General features: G+C 35.0%; 1 protein-coding gene across 1 annotated transcript in view; it reads left to right on the top strand.

Moving 5' to 3' along the window:
• DPYD (dihydropyrimidine dehydrogenase) overlaps positions 1-16581 on the top strand; it is a 960132-nt gene that overhangs the window by 376299 nt on the left and 567252 nt on the right. Inside the window, exon 9 of the mRNA XM_056139087.1 lies at positions 15169-15276. Within this exon, the coding sequence (XP_055995062.1) occupies positions 15169-15276 (108 nt within the window). The remainder of the gene's footprint in view (positions 1-15168; positions 15277-16581) is intronic.

Below are 16581 nucleotides of genomic sequence, written 5' to 3'. Positions count from 1 at the left end.
CTGTTCTGTCCTATTTCAAATTTTGTTACTTGTTTGCTCCACTTTTCTCCTCTGACCAAAGCTCTGGTACTAGTCAGACTGAGCTATTTTCTCTTTTATGCCTTTGTGCATGTTGAGTATCCTCCTTTTTCACACCAGTGGTAACACTCAAAACTCAGCTTCAATAGCAGTCTTAGTCAAGAAGAGTGATTTGCAAAGGATCCTGTTTCCTTATATCAGCATCTCTTTATCATGCTAATTACCCAGCTCTATTCTAATCTTTTGATGACTTTTCTTTCACCTTCTGGATTGTAAGCTATTTATCAGTATATGCCTAACATCTAGATGTTAACACATAGTTGCCACCCAATAATATTAGTGAAGAAATTGCTAAATAAGTGAAGCATCTAAGATTGCTATTTCTAAATATTATCCATAATTAAAAATCACAGCTGGTATCCAAATCTTAAAATTGAACATGATGAACTCCATTTAGTTTTATTTGTGTAACAAGATGTTTGAAACTAGATATGTAACAATTGCACATAGAATTTCCTAAGTTTTATTGTAAAGGGTTTTTTTTAAAATCAATACTTATAGAAAAATTCAATTGGAACTAAGCTTTTTAAAGTATCTTTAGTTTTAGTTGATGTTACAGTATTTTCTATCACATTATTTATCAAGAAATATCAAGAAAAGTGCCAATCTGAAAATACTAGGATTTATAAAAATACACAAAATCCAATTTATTTATTGACATATTCTGTATCCAAGTCACTGATAAGTAATTCTGACTTTTAAAATGTATTATCTCAATTAATCTCTCTGAAAGGAAGTGATAACTTAGAGAAAAAAATGCAGAGACTTCAAATTTAAGATGTCACAGTAAAACAATTTTATAGTATCTAGTGAAATAGTGATAAGAACAAATAATATTTGCTCTCAGATTCCTTATTTTGGCCTAACATTTATTGTTCTAAAATTATATTCATAGTATTTATTACACGTCAGGTGTAAATAATATTTTGACACCCAAGACTGCACTCTGATTTTGGAATGACATTTGAATAAATAATATAAAGCAATTGATTTCATCTGAGTTGATTAATAATATTCTTTAACTATGTTTATTTCATTAAAAATAATAAAACACGTTCTCTCTGTAGAAAAATAATAAAATGCATGAATATACAAAGATCAGCTGTTTTGATAGTCTTGGAGCGATAGCACATTGGGTAGGGCATTTGCCTTGCACGCGTCTAACCTGGCAACCTGGCTGACCTGGCTGACCCAGGTTCGATTCCTTCGCCCCTCTTGGAGAGCCCAGCAAGCTACCGAGAGTATCTCGCCCACATAGCAAACCTTGGCAAGCTACCCGTGACATATTCGATATGCCAAACATGGTAACAAGTGTCACAATGGAGATGTTACTGGGCCGGCTCGAGCAAATTGATGAACAACAGGACAATCACAGTGACAGTGACAGATTCCTTGAAAAGTCGTGGCAATGTTTAAAACTCTCTTTCTAGACATTCTGCCTATTTTGTGGATGAACAAACTTAGTGTTACTAAGACCAACCATATGTTTCTCAAATTACTGCACAAGTTTACTCATCGATAATGACTTTCAGAAAGTTATTTCCTTGTGGAACTTTCTAGGTTCTTATGCATCAATGTTTTAGTAATTCTAAATGTATTACAAATATTTGCAAGCATTGGAATATTATAATATTCTTATATATAGTTTGCAACCTTTTACAGTAGTCTACTGAGATAAATTCTTTTTCTTTCAAGATCTATGAAATTATAGTTTTGGTTTAGACTGTAGCACTATAGCACTGTCCTCCCGTTGTTCATTGATTTACTCGAGCAGGCCCAGTAACATCTCTATTTTGAGACTTGTTACTCTGTTTGGCATATTGAATATGTCACGTGTAGCTTGCCAGGCTTTGCCATGTGGGCAAGATACTCTCAGTGGCTTGCCAGGCTCTCCAAGAGAGGTGGAGGAATTGAACCCAGCTTGGCGGGCTGGCTGAGAACAAGGCAGACACCCTACCGCTGTGCTATCACTCCAGCCCTTGTGGTTTAGACTAAGAGTAATTTTTAACTAAATTTATTGTTTGCTAAAGTTAAATACACACCTATAATAGAACGGCACTGAGTTTTCATTCACAGGATAAAATATATGACAACATAACAAATATCTATGATTATGAATTGAACTTTCTCCCGGTAACAGTTGTTTCAGCTATGTAGAATTATATTATGCTTTTGATCTGCACAGTATTTCTATGAGGAAATGCATAGTTTAAGTTCACTTTTCAAAGATGAGAAAACTTGGTTTTAAAGCTTGATAACTTGGTGTGAACTTATAGTTAGTAACTAATGTCATTAGTCTATAATATCTGATTATGTTTTTTGTTATTTTTTTAAATTTGATTTTGATTTGGGGGTCCCGGGGACTGAATTCAGTGCGCTGCATGCAGGGCAAGAACACTGCTATAGCTCTGGCCCCAACAGTGGTCTGATTTTATATTAAGTAGCATTTCATTGTTTACTGACATATTTAGAAATCCTTACATAGTCTCTCATTTATACTTGCATAAAGCTAGTTCTAAAGGCTGTGGGAGTCAGCAGCGGACACATGTGTTGAGGGAACTTTATTTTAGAGCCTGTCACTTGTTACATTATTTCACTTCCCAGAGTTCTGGAGGCTAGAGAGTCTTGTAGGTAACTCAAAATAATTCTTAGCTTTGAATCCATTACTCTTATTCTTACATTGGTTTTCACCTCTTTTTATTCCAGATAAGACTGGGTTCAAAGGAAATGATTTGGGGACAGAGCCATAGTACAGCAATTAGGACACACGCCTTGCACGCCACCATTGTGGGTGTGAGTTATATCCCTTATGATCCTCATATGATCCCCCAGTGATCCTTGAACATGGGCCAGGGAGTCAGGTGCATGCCCTGAGCACCACCCACCGAGTGTGCCCCCAAACAAAACCAAGCAAACATAAATAAAGAAATGGTTTAATCATGTTATCTAAATGTATCTAATGGTGAGATTTATTGAGGTTTTTGATATAAAGAATACTGTGGCCTCAATATAGTTATAAGATTCATTATTAGAACAATTATAAATAAAGAGGTTACCAGTGCCTGTATTTAAGAGTTTATTAGAATAAAAAATGTAGAAGTACAATTTTAAAAATACCTTGGAGAAAGTAACTAATACAATACAATGAATGTGTGGTACATTTGCTGGTGATTAACACATTAGTAATACTTTTGAGATTACATTTTTAAAGGGGTCTTCTCCCAGCTACAGAATGTGTGTTTATGGTGCCAGCTTTAATGCTGTTTCCTGCTGTGCAGTTCAATAGAGTATGTTTTTAGGTGGTTGGTTGAGGGTTTTTTTCCTTATGTATGTCGATGGAGATAAGTGTTTTAATTACTTTTTTAATGTCTGTGCTTTTGTATTTTTCTCCTCTCTTCCCTTTTATTTCCTGCTGTTGAGATTACTGCCACATCTCCACAGCAGGTGGCTGTTGCAAATTTGTTTTCTTTGTAAGCCTGGTAGATTTATTTTGCAATATAACTGTTCTTTTTAGTATTTCATTATTAATGATTTCTTTACTTTGGAATATAGTATACTTAGATAGTCCTAAATAGTAATATCCTAATGCCATCCAAGAATTTCTTTCATTAAGACAAAAAAAAAACTTGCTTGAGGCATACGGCATACTAAGTTTTTTTTTTTTTTGCATCTGCTTATTTTAGAATATGAGGATTAAAATTTAAGAAAACTGTTTTATAGCCAAGGCCAAATGAGAATGTGAAACAGAGGAAAAGAGAAGGAAAAGAAATAAAGATAACAGAAAGTCATAAGAAATAAGGCACACTTTAATAAATAATACCAAAAAAATCTAAAGGAAATGTAAGATTTTGTAACAGAAATAGGAAATTACTTGAATGTGTCTTATCTAGAGACGATACTTTTAATGAGATTCTGTGTTTATATTGAATTATTATTATTAAAATAAACTAATAGTAAGAAAACCTTGGAAATTTTGAAGGCATAAAGAAAGATATTCTATCTCTTTTTTGTCTAATTTTTTGTGTTTTTTTATTTTCTTTACATAGATAAGATTGATCCTGAATACAGAAATTTTTGTCAGAAAATTTATTAAAAAAACATGATAATACATGTTCATCTTTGAATTTGGGGGCATTATTTTATTAATTAAAATTAAGTCTATATTTTTCATATGTATGAAGAGAATAAAAAATATGAGCAAAAGTGAATGTTAATCCATATGTTCATTTATATAGGATTGCTGGTTATTTAATTATAGGTAACAGAACACTCTAGAAGTTTACTTAGATTCAGTTTATTTCTTATATGTTATGTCTAATGTGTTATACCTATAAATGCATTGCCTTTTTATATTTTTATAATGTTTACATTATTTCAAGCCAGTATATAATTTGAACTGGAGCCTGGTAGTAAGTCTAAAAACCAACCTAATTTGGAATGCCAGAATTAATGCATATTTTGGGAAAAATATAGAAAGAACCTGAAATATATTTACAACAACTTTGTAGAAATGATACTCTTTGATTCTTTTATTGTCATTGCTGCTTTATAAATCTCTCTGTTTTCTAATTTAAATATGAAAACATCACTTGGGAATCCATCAACACTCAAAACTGAGTGCTCGGTATCTATCTTGGTTCTGAACATCATTGTTATATATTTTTGTAGTAAAGAAACACTTTGTGTAGGGGGAAAAATAAAATTTGAGATAGTGACTTCATTCATTGCATTTTTAAGTCTCCATCTTGTTATGCTCTAACCAATTGTGTGACACACAATTAATGTGTGCAGTCACATTGAGAGACTAGACAGCAGTTATACGAACAGATGTTTAATGGGGATTTAAAAAATCAATGAAATGAATACTATTGTGATGCATGGTGATCTAATTTCATATGTGTTATATTGAACCACTCCATTCTTCCTGTATTCAGTCTGAGCACTGAGAACTAACCATATTTATGGTGGAACATAAGGGGAAAAGATGTGAAGTTTTATTGAGAAAAGCATCACAATAAGACACCATTGATCTTTTCCCTATCTAATCAATATATAGATTCTAGAATGATAATCCATATTGCACTGTTGTCCCTTAGAAATAAAATATAAATCCTTTGAGTCATATAAGTGATCTTTAAGTGCCATATAAAAATCTTCATAATCTATTGCGGAGTTGTGTACTGCTTAGAAATCTGGAAACAAATGTTTTACTTCCGTATTGTAACCCCAGCTGTTTTTCTTTACATAGGGATAGTTTCCTATTTCTAATATGTTTATAAACATACCTAACCACAGATAGGTTATTGTTTCAGACATACACTTATACAAACTTATAGATAATTCATTCAATTTGCTTCTTATGATTAATTGCATTGTTCCTGGTTGAGGTAGTGTTTACTTTAGATCTTTCATCATGTAAGCCTTTATTTTTGCAGCTTTCATATTTTTGTCTGACAGTTATAATAACTTGCATTTGAATGTTGTTTTAGTCTTTCCAGAGTGCTCTTATGTGCACTTTTCTACTTATTTTCAGAATAACCTGTACATCAGACTGCATTATCATCTATCTCAAAATCAAGGAATCTGAGAGCCATAGTATTAAGTAATTTTATCTATGTACAGCAAGAAAGGGAAAATGATGTGGCTAAAACCCAGTTCTCCAAAGTCCTAAGCCTATGCTTATTTTCTGTGACAAGACTTACTTCAGCTGCTTCAATTTGAATGACACATTAAACATTGGAGGACTTGATCTTACTTACTGCTTTGTTCTTTAAAAGAAATGTGGATTTAGTTCAGTTAGGATTCTAGAATGAATGAACTTAAATAGATATACTTGCCTGGCCATAGCCTTTCATTTTAACCAATCTATCCTATACTATTACACTTAACTTTGTAATAATATTATTTATGTACATTATAGATTAGATGAACATCTATCCAAATTTCAAAGATTTTAGTGAATGCAGAGATTTTTATGTCAGGAATGCAAATAAAAGGAAACATTTATTTTATGTCTATTCAAAGCATTCAACTTACAATGTTTTCATTTTATTTCCCTAACAAAGTTATTGCAAGGCTCTGCTAACCAAAAAAGAATAATTTACTTGCCCAAGGTTATACTAGCTAGAAGCAGATTCTCATGTATAAATTTTGACTTCAGAGCTTTTTCTCTTATTCGGTATACTCTTTTGACATATAATTATATTTGATGTTAACTTACTCTAAAACAGATTTAACAAAACTTATTTTTTAAAGCATTGGTAACAATGTGGAGTTTTATTGAGAAAAGCATCTTTTGGAGTCTTTTGTTTTCCAAAGAACAGGTGAATAGCTCTGGTGTATTACCCGCTGTCCTTAAGTTAGAGTTTGTTTAATGAATCCATGTTTAATCTGCCTTTAATCTTCAGTATAATAAAAGATTATGTTATTTTTCATCTAGCAGTTTCCCCAAACTAGGAAATCAGGATAGAGATCACACATCATACTTTCTCTTGAGAAAGAAAGGCACATCAGACACAAAGGCACTTAGAAAAGTTAAAATATTGATGGCATTTGTCTTCAACTACAGTTTTCTCCTCTTGGACTATAAACTTTAGGGTAGTGACATAATCAGTTGGACTTTGTGAACTAAACCTTTAGTCTGAGAGCACTAGTATGAAATAACAAGAATTGATGTATGTGTGGAGAGAGTTCAGAGTACTAGAGCAATGCCCATTTCTGTCTTTGTCCAGAGTTAACCTTTAATAACAGAACAGCAAGGTTAGCAGTGAGCCAAAATGACTTTATTCAGAAACAAGAAAGCATTGTACTTTGGGGAGGGCAGGTTTAGGTTTAAATCTCAAAGGTTTTCTAAGGAGGGGGGCCATAGGTTGGAGTGTTCTAAGAGAGAAATAAAGATGGAGAAGGTAATGGAAGGTTCAGTAATGGGTAAAGTAATTATTCATGTAAAGAAATAGCTAAGTGGGTAAAATTCTCTCTCTCTCTCTCTCACTCTCTCTCTCTCTTTCTCTCTCTCTCTCGGATTTCTTTTTGTTTGTTTGTTTTGTTTTGTTTTGTTTACCTTTGTCTTGAAGTCATATCCTCCAGTTCTCGGGGTTTACTCCTGGTTCTGTACTGAGGAACGAATCCTGGTAGGACCTGGGGGATTACTAGGGATGCCAGTGATCAAATTTGGGTAGGCCTCATGCGAGGCAAACACCCTACCTGGTGTGCTGTCTGATCCCGAGAGGCTTTCCTTTAAAGCAGTAGGTTCTCACTTTATACAGTATTTAGATGATGGTTGTTTGGATGATATCAGGTTTAAGGACAATGAAATCACAGCTTTTAATCCATGGTGACTTCTCTGATCATGTTATTTTATTTAACTTTGGTTTTGGGGGAGGGGGGGCGGTTCACACCTGGTAGTGCTCAGGACCACACCTGACTGTGTGCAGGGTACATCTCAAGCACCCCGAGCAAATGCCATCCAGCCCGTAGAGTTACCGCCCCAGCTCCTCTCCTCCTATTTTCATATGATTCTACTTTTCAGATAAAGAATCCAAGACAGTTTCTCAGTGTTCTTTGTTGTCTTCTCCACTTCTCTGGGATTTGTTTCCAGTGACAGATCTATCTAATCACCATGTTTCTCATGGAAGCTTAGCTGTCATTCAAGTGGAAGCCTCCAAGAAGGAGAAGTATCACACACATGCATGTTAAATTCAATTAACACTGAATGAGTGATCCGCGAAGTAGTACAGGCAGATATGATAAAGCCCAAGAGTTCTTGAGCACATCCTACCATCGCAATGAAGGCTGGCTTTAAAAGTCAGTCCTCATCTCTTACTGGATGGTAACATGAAACAGAATATCTAATATGTTGTTAATGTTAATTGAAGTTGTGCAGAACTTAATATGAGCACAGAGAAAGTACTGTATGCACTGCCCTTATTTATTCTGCAGTTGTTCCAGAGGGAGGTTCTTTGGGAAAAAGCAGATATACATATTTCAAAGAATATCAAATATTGAAAAATAACCAGCAGATACCCAAGGGGAATGCACTTAAGAAGGAAAACATTTCAAAAAGGAATTATACTACAGAAAATAATCACCAAGCAGAGAGGCAGCCTAGGAAGTAAGTGGTTTTTTCTCTGTTAGATTAGAACCTGGCTGCAGATACATACATTTGTGTACCTATGACTTTCCTGTGAAACTTAATACATGCTGATTAGGTATCTTGCATTATGCAATGCCACATTAAAAGAAGTCTCTGTTACAACCTTGTATGTGAAAAAAAACAAACAGACAAACAGCATTTTGAGGGTGAAACACAGAACTATACCCAGACTATCCAGGATAGTAATTGGCACTTCTAATTAGTTCTTTGATCTTCCAAAGTTCATCTCTGTGTGGCTCATTTTCCTGGCATTTTATATGAATACTAACTTCATCCTATATAGGTTTTATTTGGGAATTAGTTGGGTTAATACAAACCACTTATATGCCTTTCATTTAGATCCAGGTCTGTCGTAGATAAAATCGGTGCATTTTAAGTGACATTTTCTGTGCTTTGAGTAAAATGATACTGATTTTTTCCAGTGAATTAGAATTTTTTTTTTTTTGCTGAAGGGGTTGGGGTGCTTTAGGTCACCCTTGGCAGTGCTTGGAGAATATGCCCAGCTTGATGCTCAGAAGTTGCTCCTGGTGGTTTTAGGTGATTGAACTGGGGTCAACCATCCAAAGCAAGCACCTAAACACTTGTACTATCTGTCCAGTCCCTCAATAGTTCTTTTTTTTTTCTTTCTGGGTCATACCCGGTGATGCACAGGGGTTATTCCTGACTTTTCACTTAGGAAATAGTGCTCAGTTCTCAGGGGACCATATGGGGAGCTGGAATTCGAACCCAGGTCGGTCTTATGCAAGGCAAACGCCCTACTCGCTGTACTATCACTTCAGCCCCCCCTCAGTAGTTCTTAAGAATATATTTTTCAGGCTGCGAGATAGCACAGGGGTGAAGGTGCTTGTTTTGCATGTGATTGGTCTTTGTTAAATTCTAGCACATCATATGATCCCCTGAGCACCACCAGGAGTGATTCCTGAACACAAAGTACGAGGTAAGACCTAGGAGCTGGTATGCCATCCCACACACCCCCTCCCTCATCTGAAGAAGACATTAAAAGTGTTCCTTTAGGTAAATCATTCCAGAACCCCAAAAAACCTTCAGTCACTATTCTAGAAAAACAGAAAATCTATTTGCTCTTCTGAAAGGCAAAGGACACTATACATTACTAGACTGAGCTGTTTTGTTTGTCAGATCTTTGTCAAATCCTCCTTATTCATAAACCTCCTTCTTCCCACTGAAAGGTGAATTAAAAAGTCATTTCAGTGTCATTTTGAAATCATCCTGGTATAGACACATACCTTATTTATTAATATGCCACATACTCTCAGGGAAATCTTCCTTTGATAGATGGATATTTACAAGTTTCATTATCTTTCATATTTCATTTAAGGTTGCTTCATTTTTCTTTCTTTCTAGCACTTTTTTTAAATTTACTAAGGTTTAATACTTTGATTTAAGCTTTATTTGATGCTTTTTATTTTTTTGCCTTTAAGATGTTAAGATAGTAAATTTGAAAGAATTGATATGCTACAGAATAAATAAACTTTTTAATATTAATAAATACTGTTGGTACTAGGCATATAGAACAATTTTGCATGCATGTATTGTGTGTTCTTGGGCCTGTTTAGGTCCCCTTCACCATAAGGCAGCATCACTCAGTATCCTTTGATGTGGCCCCGGAGACTCTCAAGTACTTCTGAAATAGCCCAGGTGTGACTTCATTATGACAGAGTCCAAAGTATCTAACCTTAGACCCTAACATTATAACTTTATATCCCAGTTGGCCAAGAACAGCTGGGAGTGGTCCCTTGGTCCATGAGCACTTTTTGGGAAGATCTCACTCTCCAAACAATAGCTCATGATCATTGAGCATTCATCCTGTTCCAGGTCTCAATAGTTTGTTTTCATCTGTATCTAAGTGCACACACATAAATATGTATGCATATATATATAACATATATATGTGGGCATCTATATAGATCTTAAGTTTTGTGTATCTAAAAGTGTAATTATTATCTATATTTTAGAACCATAGTTATAGAAGATAATGAAGAGTAAATGATTACTTTAGTGTTCTTCAGAAACACCAAACCAATTGTGGTAGGTGCAAATCCAGCCTCTGTAGGACAAGTCATCAGGCAAAATTCCTTCTTCCTCAGGGAAACTTGTCTTGTTCTTGAGACATTTTGACTGAGTGGATAAAAACTTAAAGATAATCTTTATTCTAGTCAACTGACTGTAGATTTTAACCAACACTAAAAATGCCTTCAGAACAAGACCAGATTAGTACTGAATTAGACCTTATTTTATAGTTTAGCCAAGAAAATGTAAACTGCCGCAGAATTCAAGTAAGCTTACAGAGCTGGTGATTCAGAACAGACACACATAGAGTCTGTCTAAGACAGAGTATTCAAATCCCCTGGGCCTTTGTGGCTAGCAGAGGATGGGGCTGGCTGGTCCAGACTGTGAGGTGAGCTCAAGCCCCATGCACATGAGACCAAGAGATGATCTGTCACCCAAGAAGACTATTCTTTGGATTTTAGGATTTTATAAGAGTACATGTACAGGGCTGTGGATACATAGGACTCACAGATAATCCAATACAAAAGATTCTGTCCTGTTTGTAACTTAGTTTTTCCTTTCTTTATGTGTGGGGAGAGGGTCTCAAAGCTCAGTAGTTCCAGAAATGTACTGTTTGTGTCCAGTGATGTTAGTGACTACCAAGGCCACCCCAGTGTTGTAGAAATATGATCTCTGCATCCCACAGTGCTCAGGGGTGTCTTGTGGTGCCATTCATTGAACTCGGGGCCCCTTCCTGCAAAGCATTTACTCGAGTCCTTTGAACTATTTCCTCATCCCTATTTTTCACTTTCTTAAATCATTATCTATAAATCAAAACATTTAACTGATGCCTTTTGAGCATTTATAGGAATAATCTGACCCAATAAATGTGTATTTCATTTTATTGACAGATGCAGCGTGGGATAAAGGCACAGCAAACCCTATTTTATTTTTCAGTGCCTTGTTCCAATTGAGAAAACAAAATTTAAATTTCAGTAATGTTTTCTTTCTGTGAGAAAGAGAAAAAAATGTTTTTTTTTTCTGTCTGTGTGCATGGGGGTATAGAATAAGACATTTTTGACTTAAGTAATCAGTAGGTGTGTAGAAAATAGTCACAGATGTAAACTTAAGTCTCGACCTCAACCATGGCATGTAAGGAATCATCTCATATAAGGAGTTAGTAAAGGAAGGATTTTACATTTTATTGCCTGAGAAACACTCAGATCCACTGCTTGCATCCTCTCTGCCTAAAAGATGTTTTCTTATCATACCTGAAATTGACTAGCACATCATATTTTTTTTCTTGTGTGTGTTCTTTGCTAAATAAAAATTATGGACTCAAGAACAAATACTATTTCTATAATATAGTAATATGGATGGGGGATGACTTTGTATTTGAATATTAGAACACAGCTTACATGTATATGGATCAATCCCAGTGTAACTTAATCTATAATATTTTAATATCTTTTAGAAAATTATCTTGATCTTTCTCTTCAAGCCCTTGAACTTCCTTGAACACACCTCTTTTTCTTTACGTTCTACCTGTGTTCTCTCTTAAATGTTTCTCCTCTTTTCTCCACTCACATCTTTTTAAATAAGTTTCAGTAAAATTGTTTCCTCACTAAAACAAATTGTTAGTTACTTGTTAGACTTTTCAGTATGTATTTACTTATTTTTATATAATTATAACTAACCACCTGGACAATAATATACAGACAATAATAAACAATAATGTACAGAGGGGCAAGACACATACTGGGTGATCTCACTCATCTGAGCCTATTTCAAGGCTGTTTATGTCATCAATTGATGACAACCATTGGCCTTAGTTGAAGAGCTAAGATTTCCTAGCAGTGAATGGAGGAGGGTCGGAGGAAGAGATGGCCTAGAAGTGACACAAAGACAGTGGTGGAGGGTCTGAGGCACTTTGCTGGTGGAGAGGTGCTGTTCCTGTGTGCATTAATATTAATACTGTCGTGACCATAGTACCTAAAATACAATATGCAATAGAAATAAAATAATTTTGATAGCCACACACTCATATTATAGTTTCCATGTTAAAGCTAACTTAAGAATATATTTTTATTTCAAAATATGAGGAGGTAGTTTTCTTCCATTTTCTTGTTAGCAAAGTCAGAGGCAAGTCAAACGATTGTTTAGCTTTCTTAGCAAATGAAAATAGTTGTAAAATCAAAGTGTCTCAAATACTGGATGAACTCACAGATATGTGAGATATAAAGAGCAAAGCAGAGGGACAGACAAAACAAACAAACAGTCAAAAACCAACTCTTCCACTCTGACCACAAGACCGAGGCTACTAGCTAGGGAGGGGAGAGTTTTGTCATGATTGTGGTGGCTAGATTGTTTCTTTGATGGTGGGGGCTTGTGGGGCATGATGCTCCGCAACCATTTATTTATTTATTTATTATTTTTTCTTTTTGCTTTTTGGGTCACACCCAGCGATGCACAGGGGTTAATCCTGGCTCTGCACTCAGGAATTACTCCTGGTGGTGCTCGGGGGACCAAATAGGATGCTGGGAATCAAACCCGGTCGGCCACGTGCAAGGCAAATGCCCTACCTGATGTACCATTGCCCCAGCCCCAACATTTTAAAGAGGCATGAAGGTATACCCCTAAAACATAAACGTAGTCTTTATTAAAATATTAAATCCCCACCCTTCCCCTTGCTGCCTTTGTTACCTGATGGTTAGCAGTACCCAGCACATACCATTTAGTTACTAGTACTACTTAATTGAAACTGTAGTTGTGTTGCTTTCATACCTGCTTGTGCAGGCTCACACTATTTGTGTGCTGGTCATGGACACTCTGGTTGTTGAGTTCCCCGGGGAGGTCACTAGCATGCTAGCGCATGCTCTCATGGGGCCACAGTTTTATCCCCAGGGTTCTGACATCTCCTGGGAGTGTGTACCACACTTGCAAGGCTTGCAAACCCTGCCCGTGTTCCTGAGTGTGAAAACTATATCTTACGCGTGCAGGGAGGGATGCAAAGATGATGATGTGTTGTTGGCGGGCACTCAGGGCAGCTCTCTATAGTGCAGTAAACATTACCTCAATTAAAAAGAAACTTTTCGTATGGCCTTAAAATAATCAGAGAGCAGAGGACAAATCCTTGGTGGGAGGGAATGGAGTAAGTGCTGGGTACAAAAATAAATATTGGATATGATTTAAAAGGACAGCAGTGGTTTCCTGCTGGTTACACACTTGGTCTGGGAGTACCTTCAGCTTCCAGATCATATATGGTACCTTCCTTATCTCACCTGACAGTCATCAGTGGGCCATGCTAATTACTGCCTGTCCACCAGCAGCTGCCACCCACTGCCCTTCTTTTATCTATGAAATAATAAAATAAACTCCTACCTCTGTGGAATAAGTTTTGAATTTATTTCATTAAAAAAAACAACGAAACTCTATATTTCCTCCTTTGATTATGGAATAGGAATGAATTCATTCTTAACTTTCCTAGGAGTGTGATTGTTACAAGATTTGCTTCATTTGTACTTTGAAAAAGTATTTCTATTTACTATGTACTTTCCATTCAATATTTTGAAATTATTTTCTAATTATGAATTGATGGGTTTAGGGATATAATTTCAAATTATTTTCTTATCTCACAGTTGATAAACTTAGGCTATATATATTTTTGTTTTGTTGTGGGTAATGGGAACATTTGCAATCTGAATACCACCGGAACTGCATTATTGGCTTTATTAATATGTGTTCTTTACTTTTTTAAAATTTTTGAAATTAAATTTGAATCTTATAGTTTTATATTCTGCTAGTTCACTAAGCAGTATATTTGTCTAAATAAGACGTTTTTAAAATTTGTTTGTTTCACTTGCTCAATTTAATTCTGCTGTTTTGTTTTAGGTTCTTTCTTCTGTTTCACATCTATTCTGTTGACTTTTTCTCCTTCTTTCCCCACTCTCCTCCTTTTGAATTAACTACTGTTCTACATTAACTTTATTCACCCGTTTCCTTGGGATATATTCAAAACTATTTTTTTTAGAAATTGAGCACCACTGTATAAAATTACCAAAGACAGATCTCTTGCCACATGCCCAATTTTCTTAGACATTTTACTTTTAATGAAGGCATGCTTATATTCTCTTGTTTTTGTTTTCAGTTTTTAAATTACTGCTGGAGTAAATATTTTTGATGATTGTAAGCTGTTTATATGTACATTTATAGGGGCTACACTCCGGTGTCCTGGAGGTTACCAAGATATACCTTGAGACACTTAGAGTGAAGACTCCTCAGTGCTGGGACCAAACTCATGGATTCACATATGCTAGAAACATTTAAACCCTCCCTCCCCCCCACAAACACACACATGTGCCACACCTCGTCCCTAGGCTGTTTACGTTTTTTATTACCTAATTTTTATTACCTAATTTTTATTAACCTAAAATTTTGTTTTTATTAAAGGATCAAATGTTTCTTATTGAAATTGAAGAACTTATTCATTCAGTCAGAATATTTTATTCATTCAAATATTCTCCTGGTTAATCATTTTCTTTTTATTTATTGTAATGTTTTTTAAATGTTCAAGTTTCTGCAATTTGTAGTTAATATATATTTATCTTTTTTACTTTGAAGTTTTTATTTTTCTGTGCATGATCTCCACCTTCTGAGATAGATATTTATCTATATTTAACAATTAAATAATCTTAATGATTTTTATTTATGACATGAAAAAGCAATATAGTCAGATTCCCCCACTAATACTGTGTGTTTATATCTGTGTTTCTGCATGTGTTCATGAATGTGTACTTTTGTATACATTACTCCGTTATGTATATTATTTAATATTGATTTGCTTATAGATTCTGTTATTTAATGATTGCAGCTAATTAAAATATTTAGTAGTCCCTACTCTTGCTAATATTTTATAAACTTTTATTTCTTAGGTTTACCTGAACCCAATAAAGACAGCATCTTTGAAGGCTTGACACAGGACCAGGGATTTTACACATCCAAAGACTTTTTGCCACTTGTAGCCAAGAGCAGTAAAGCAGGTATAGTATTGTCTTCTATTTTTATATTTGTTTAAGTTATATTTATTATGAATTCATATTAAGTTCACATTCAGAAAGACATTGCTCGGATCAAAAGTTCAATCGTTTTGTTACACCAAAACCAAAACCAAAACAATGTGGCTGGAAGGATAATGAGTCAAGGATGCCTTCTAGGTGGCTGACCCCAGTTTGGTTCTTGGCACTTCATTTAGTCCCCGAGAACTAGTACATGATCTCTGATAACAGAGCCAGGAATAAGCCCGCACACAGTTGGGTTTGGTTCCAGATAGCTCACACCCATTACTTTTTTTTTTAAGTAAAGTTTGATGAGTGATAGTTGCCAGTTTATTTAATTCTTTTAATCAAAATCATCGCATAGGTCTATATAAGTCTCAACTAAAAGTCGTTCAAAGGAAAAGAATTACAAAGATGTTTTAAAATGTTCTTAAAGAAACCAGGAAGTAAGTTTTGGAATTTTAAAACATCTTCTAATTTTGCAATTTATCACATGTCTCGCATGATGTATATAAAATCTAGCATAAGGTTTTAGTCTCTTTCTGGACAGAGATATACTAAAGTTAAACACATAGCTACATGATCTAATCCATCCTCAGTGTAATACTATTTCATGCATTCCAGGAGGAAAACCATGAAGCTAATCCTGTTCTGGGATTTGGTTGGACTATTATCAATGTCTTTATGGGAAACTGTAACAATAATCTGCAAAAGCAGATTCTATAAATCATTTGAACATATACATTAACAAAATATGAGTTGCACATATTTAAGCATCTAGTTAGATATAGGGGAAAAAACTCAGTTTCCCCCAAATTAAGTACTAGACATTTTCAATTTGATTATTTTGCTGAAGTTTCCAGTATGTATTCTATCTTAATCGTTTTTCCCCCCAGGAGAATAAAATGCTTAGATGCGTGCAATACTATTAAAGGAAGATTGTAGTACACATAGTATATATTTGAGAATTTTAGAGGTCTGAATATGTAATCCAAACACAAACTTTTCCAAGCAAAATGATTATACTTACTGATCAGATAGGCTGACACTATGCATGGCATCATTTAAAAAATTATAGTAATTTATCTCATCGACATTTTAATTTAAACTTATTATACAGTGACACAGTGTATGGAGAGGAGGCTCTGGGCATGTGGTTTGAATCATAAAGCACATGCCCTGCATGTATGCTATCCTGGGTTCAATCTCCGTCACAGCATGTCCGCAGTCTTTTTCAGCACCATTGGAATCGGGCACCACAAAATAAGTAATGACCCAAATCTAAAGAAC

Source organism: Sorex fumeus, unplaced genomic scaffold (assembly GCF_029834395.1).
Source record: "Sorex fumeus unplaced genomic scaffold, SorFum_2.1 ptg000131l, whole genome shotgun sequence".
Lineage (NCBI taxonomy): Eukaryota > Metazoa > Chordata > Mammalia > Eulipotyphla > Soricidae > Sorex > Sorex fumeus.
This window is presented reverse-complemented; position numbering and strand designations above follow the sequence as displayed.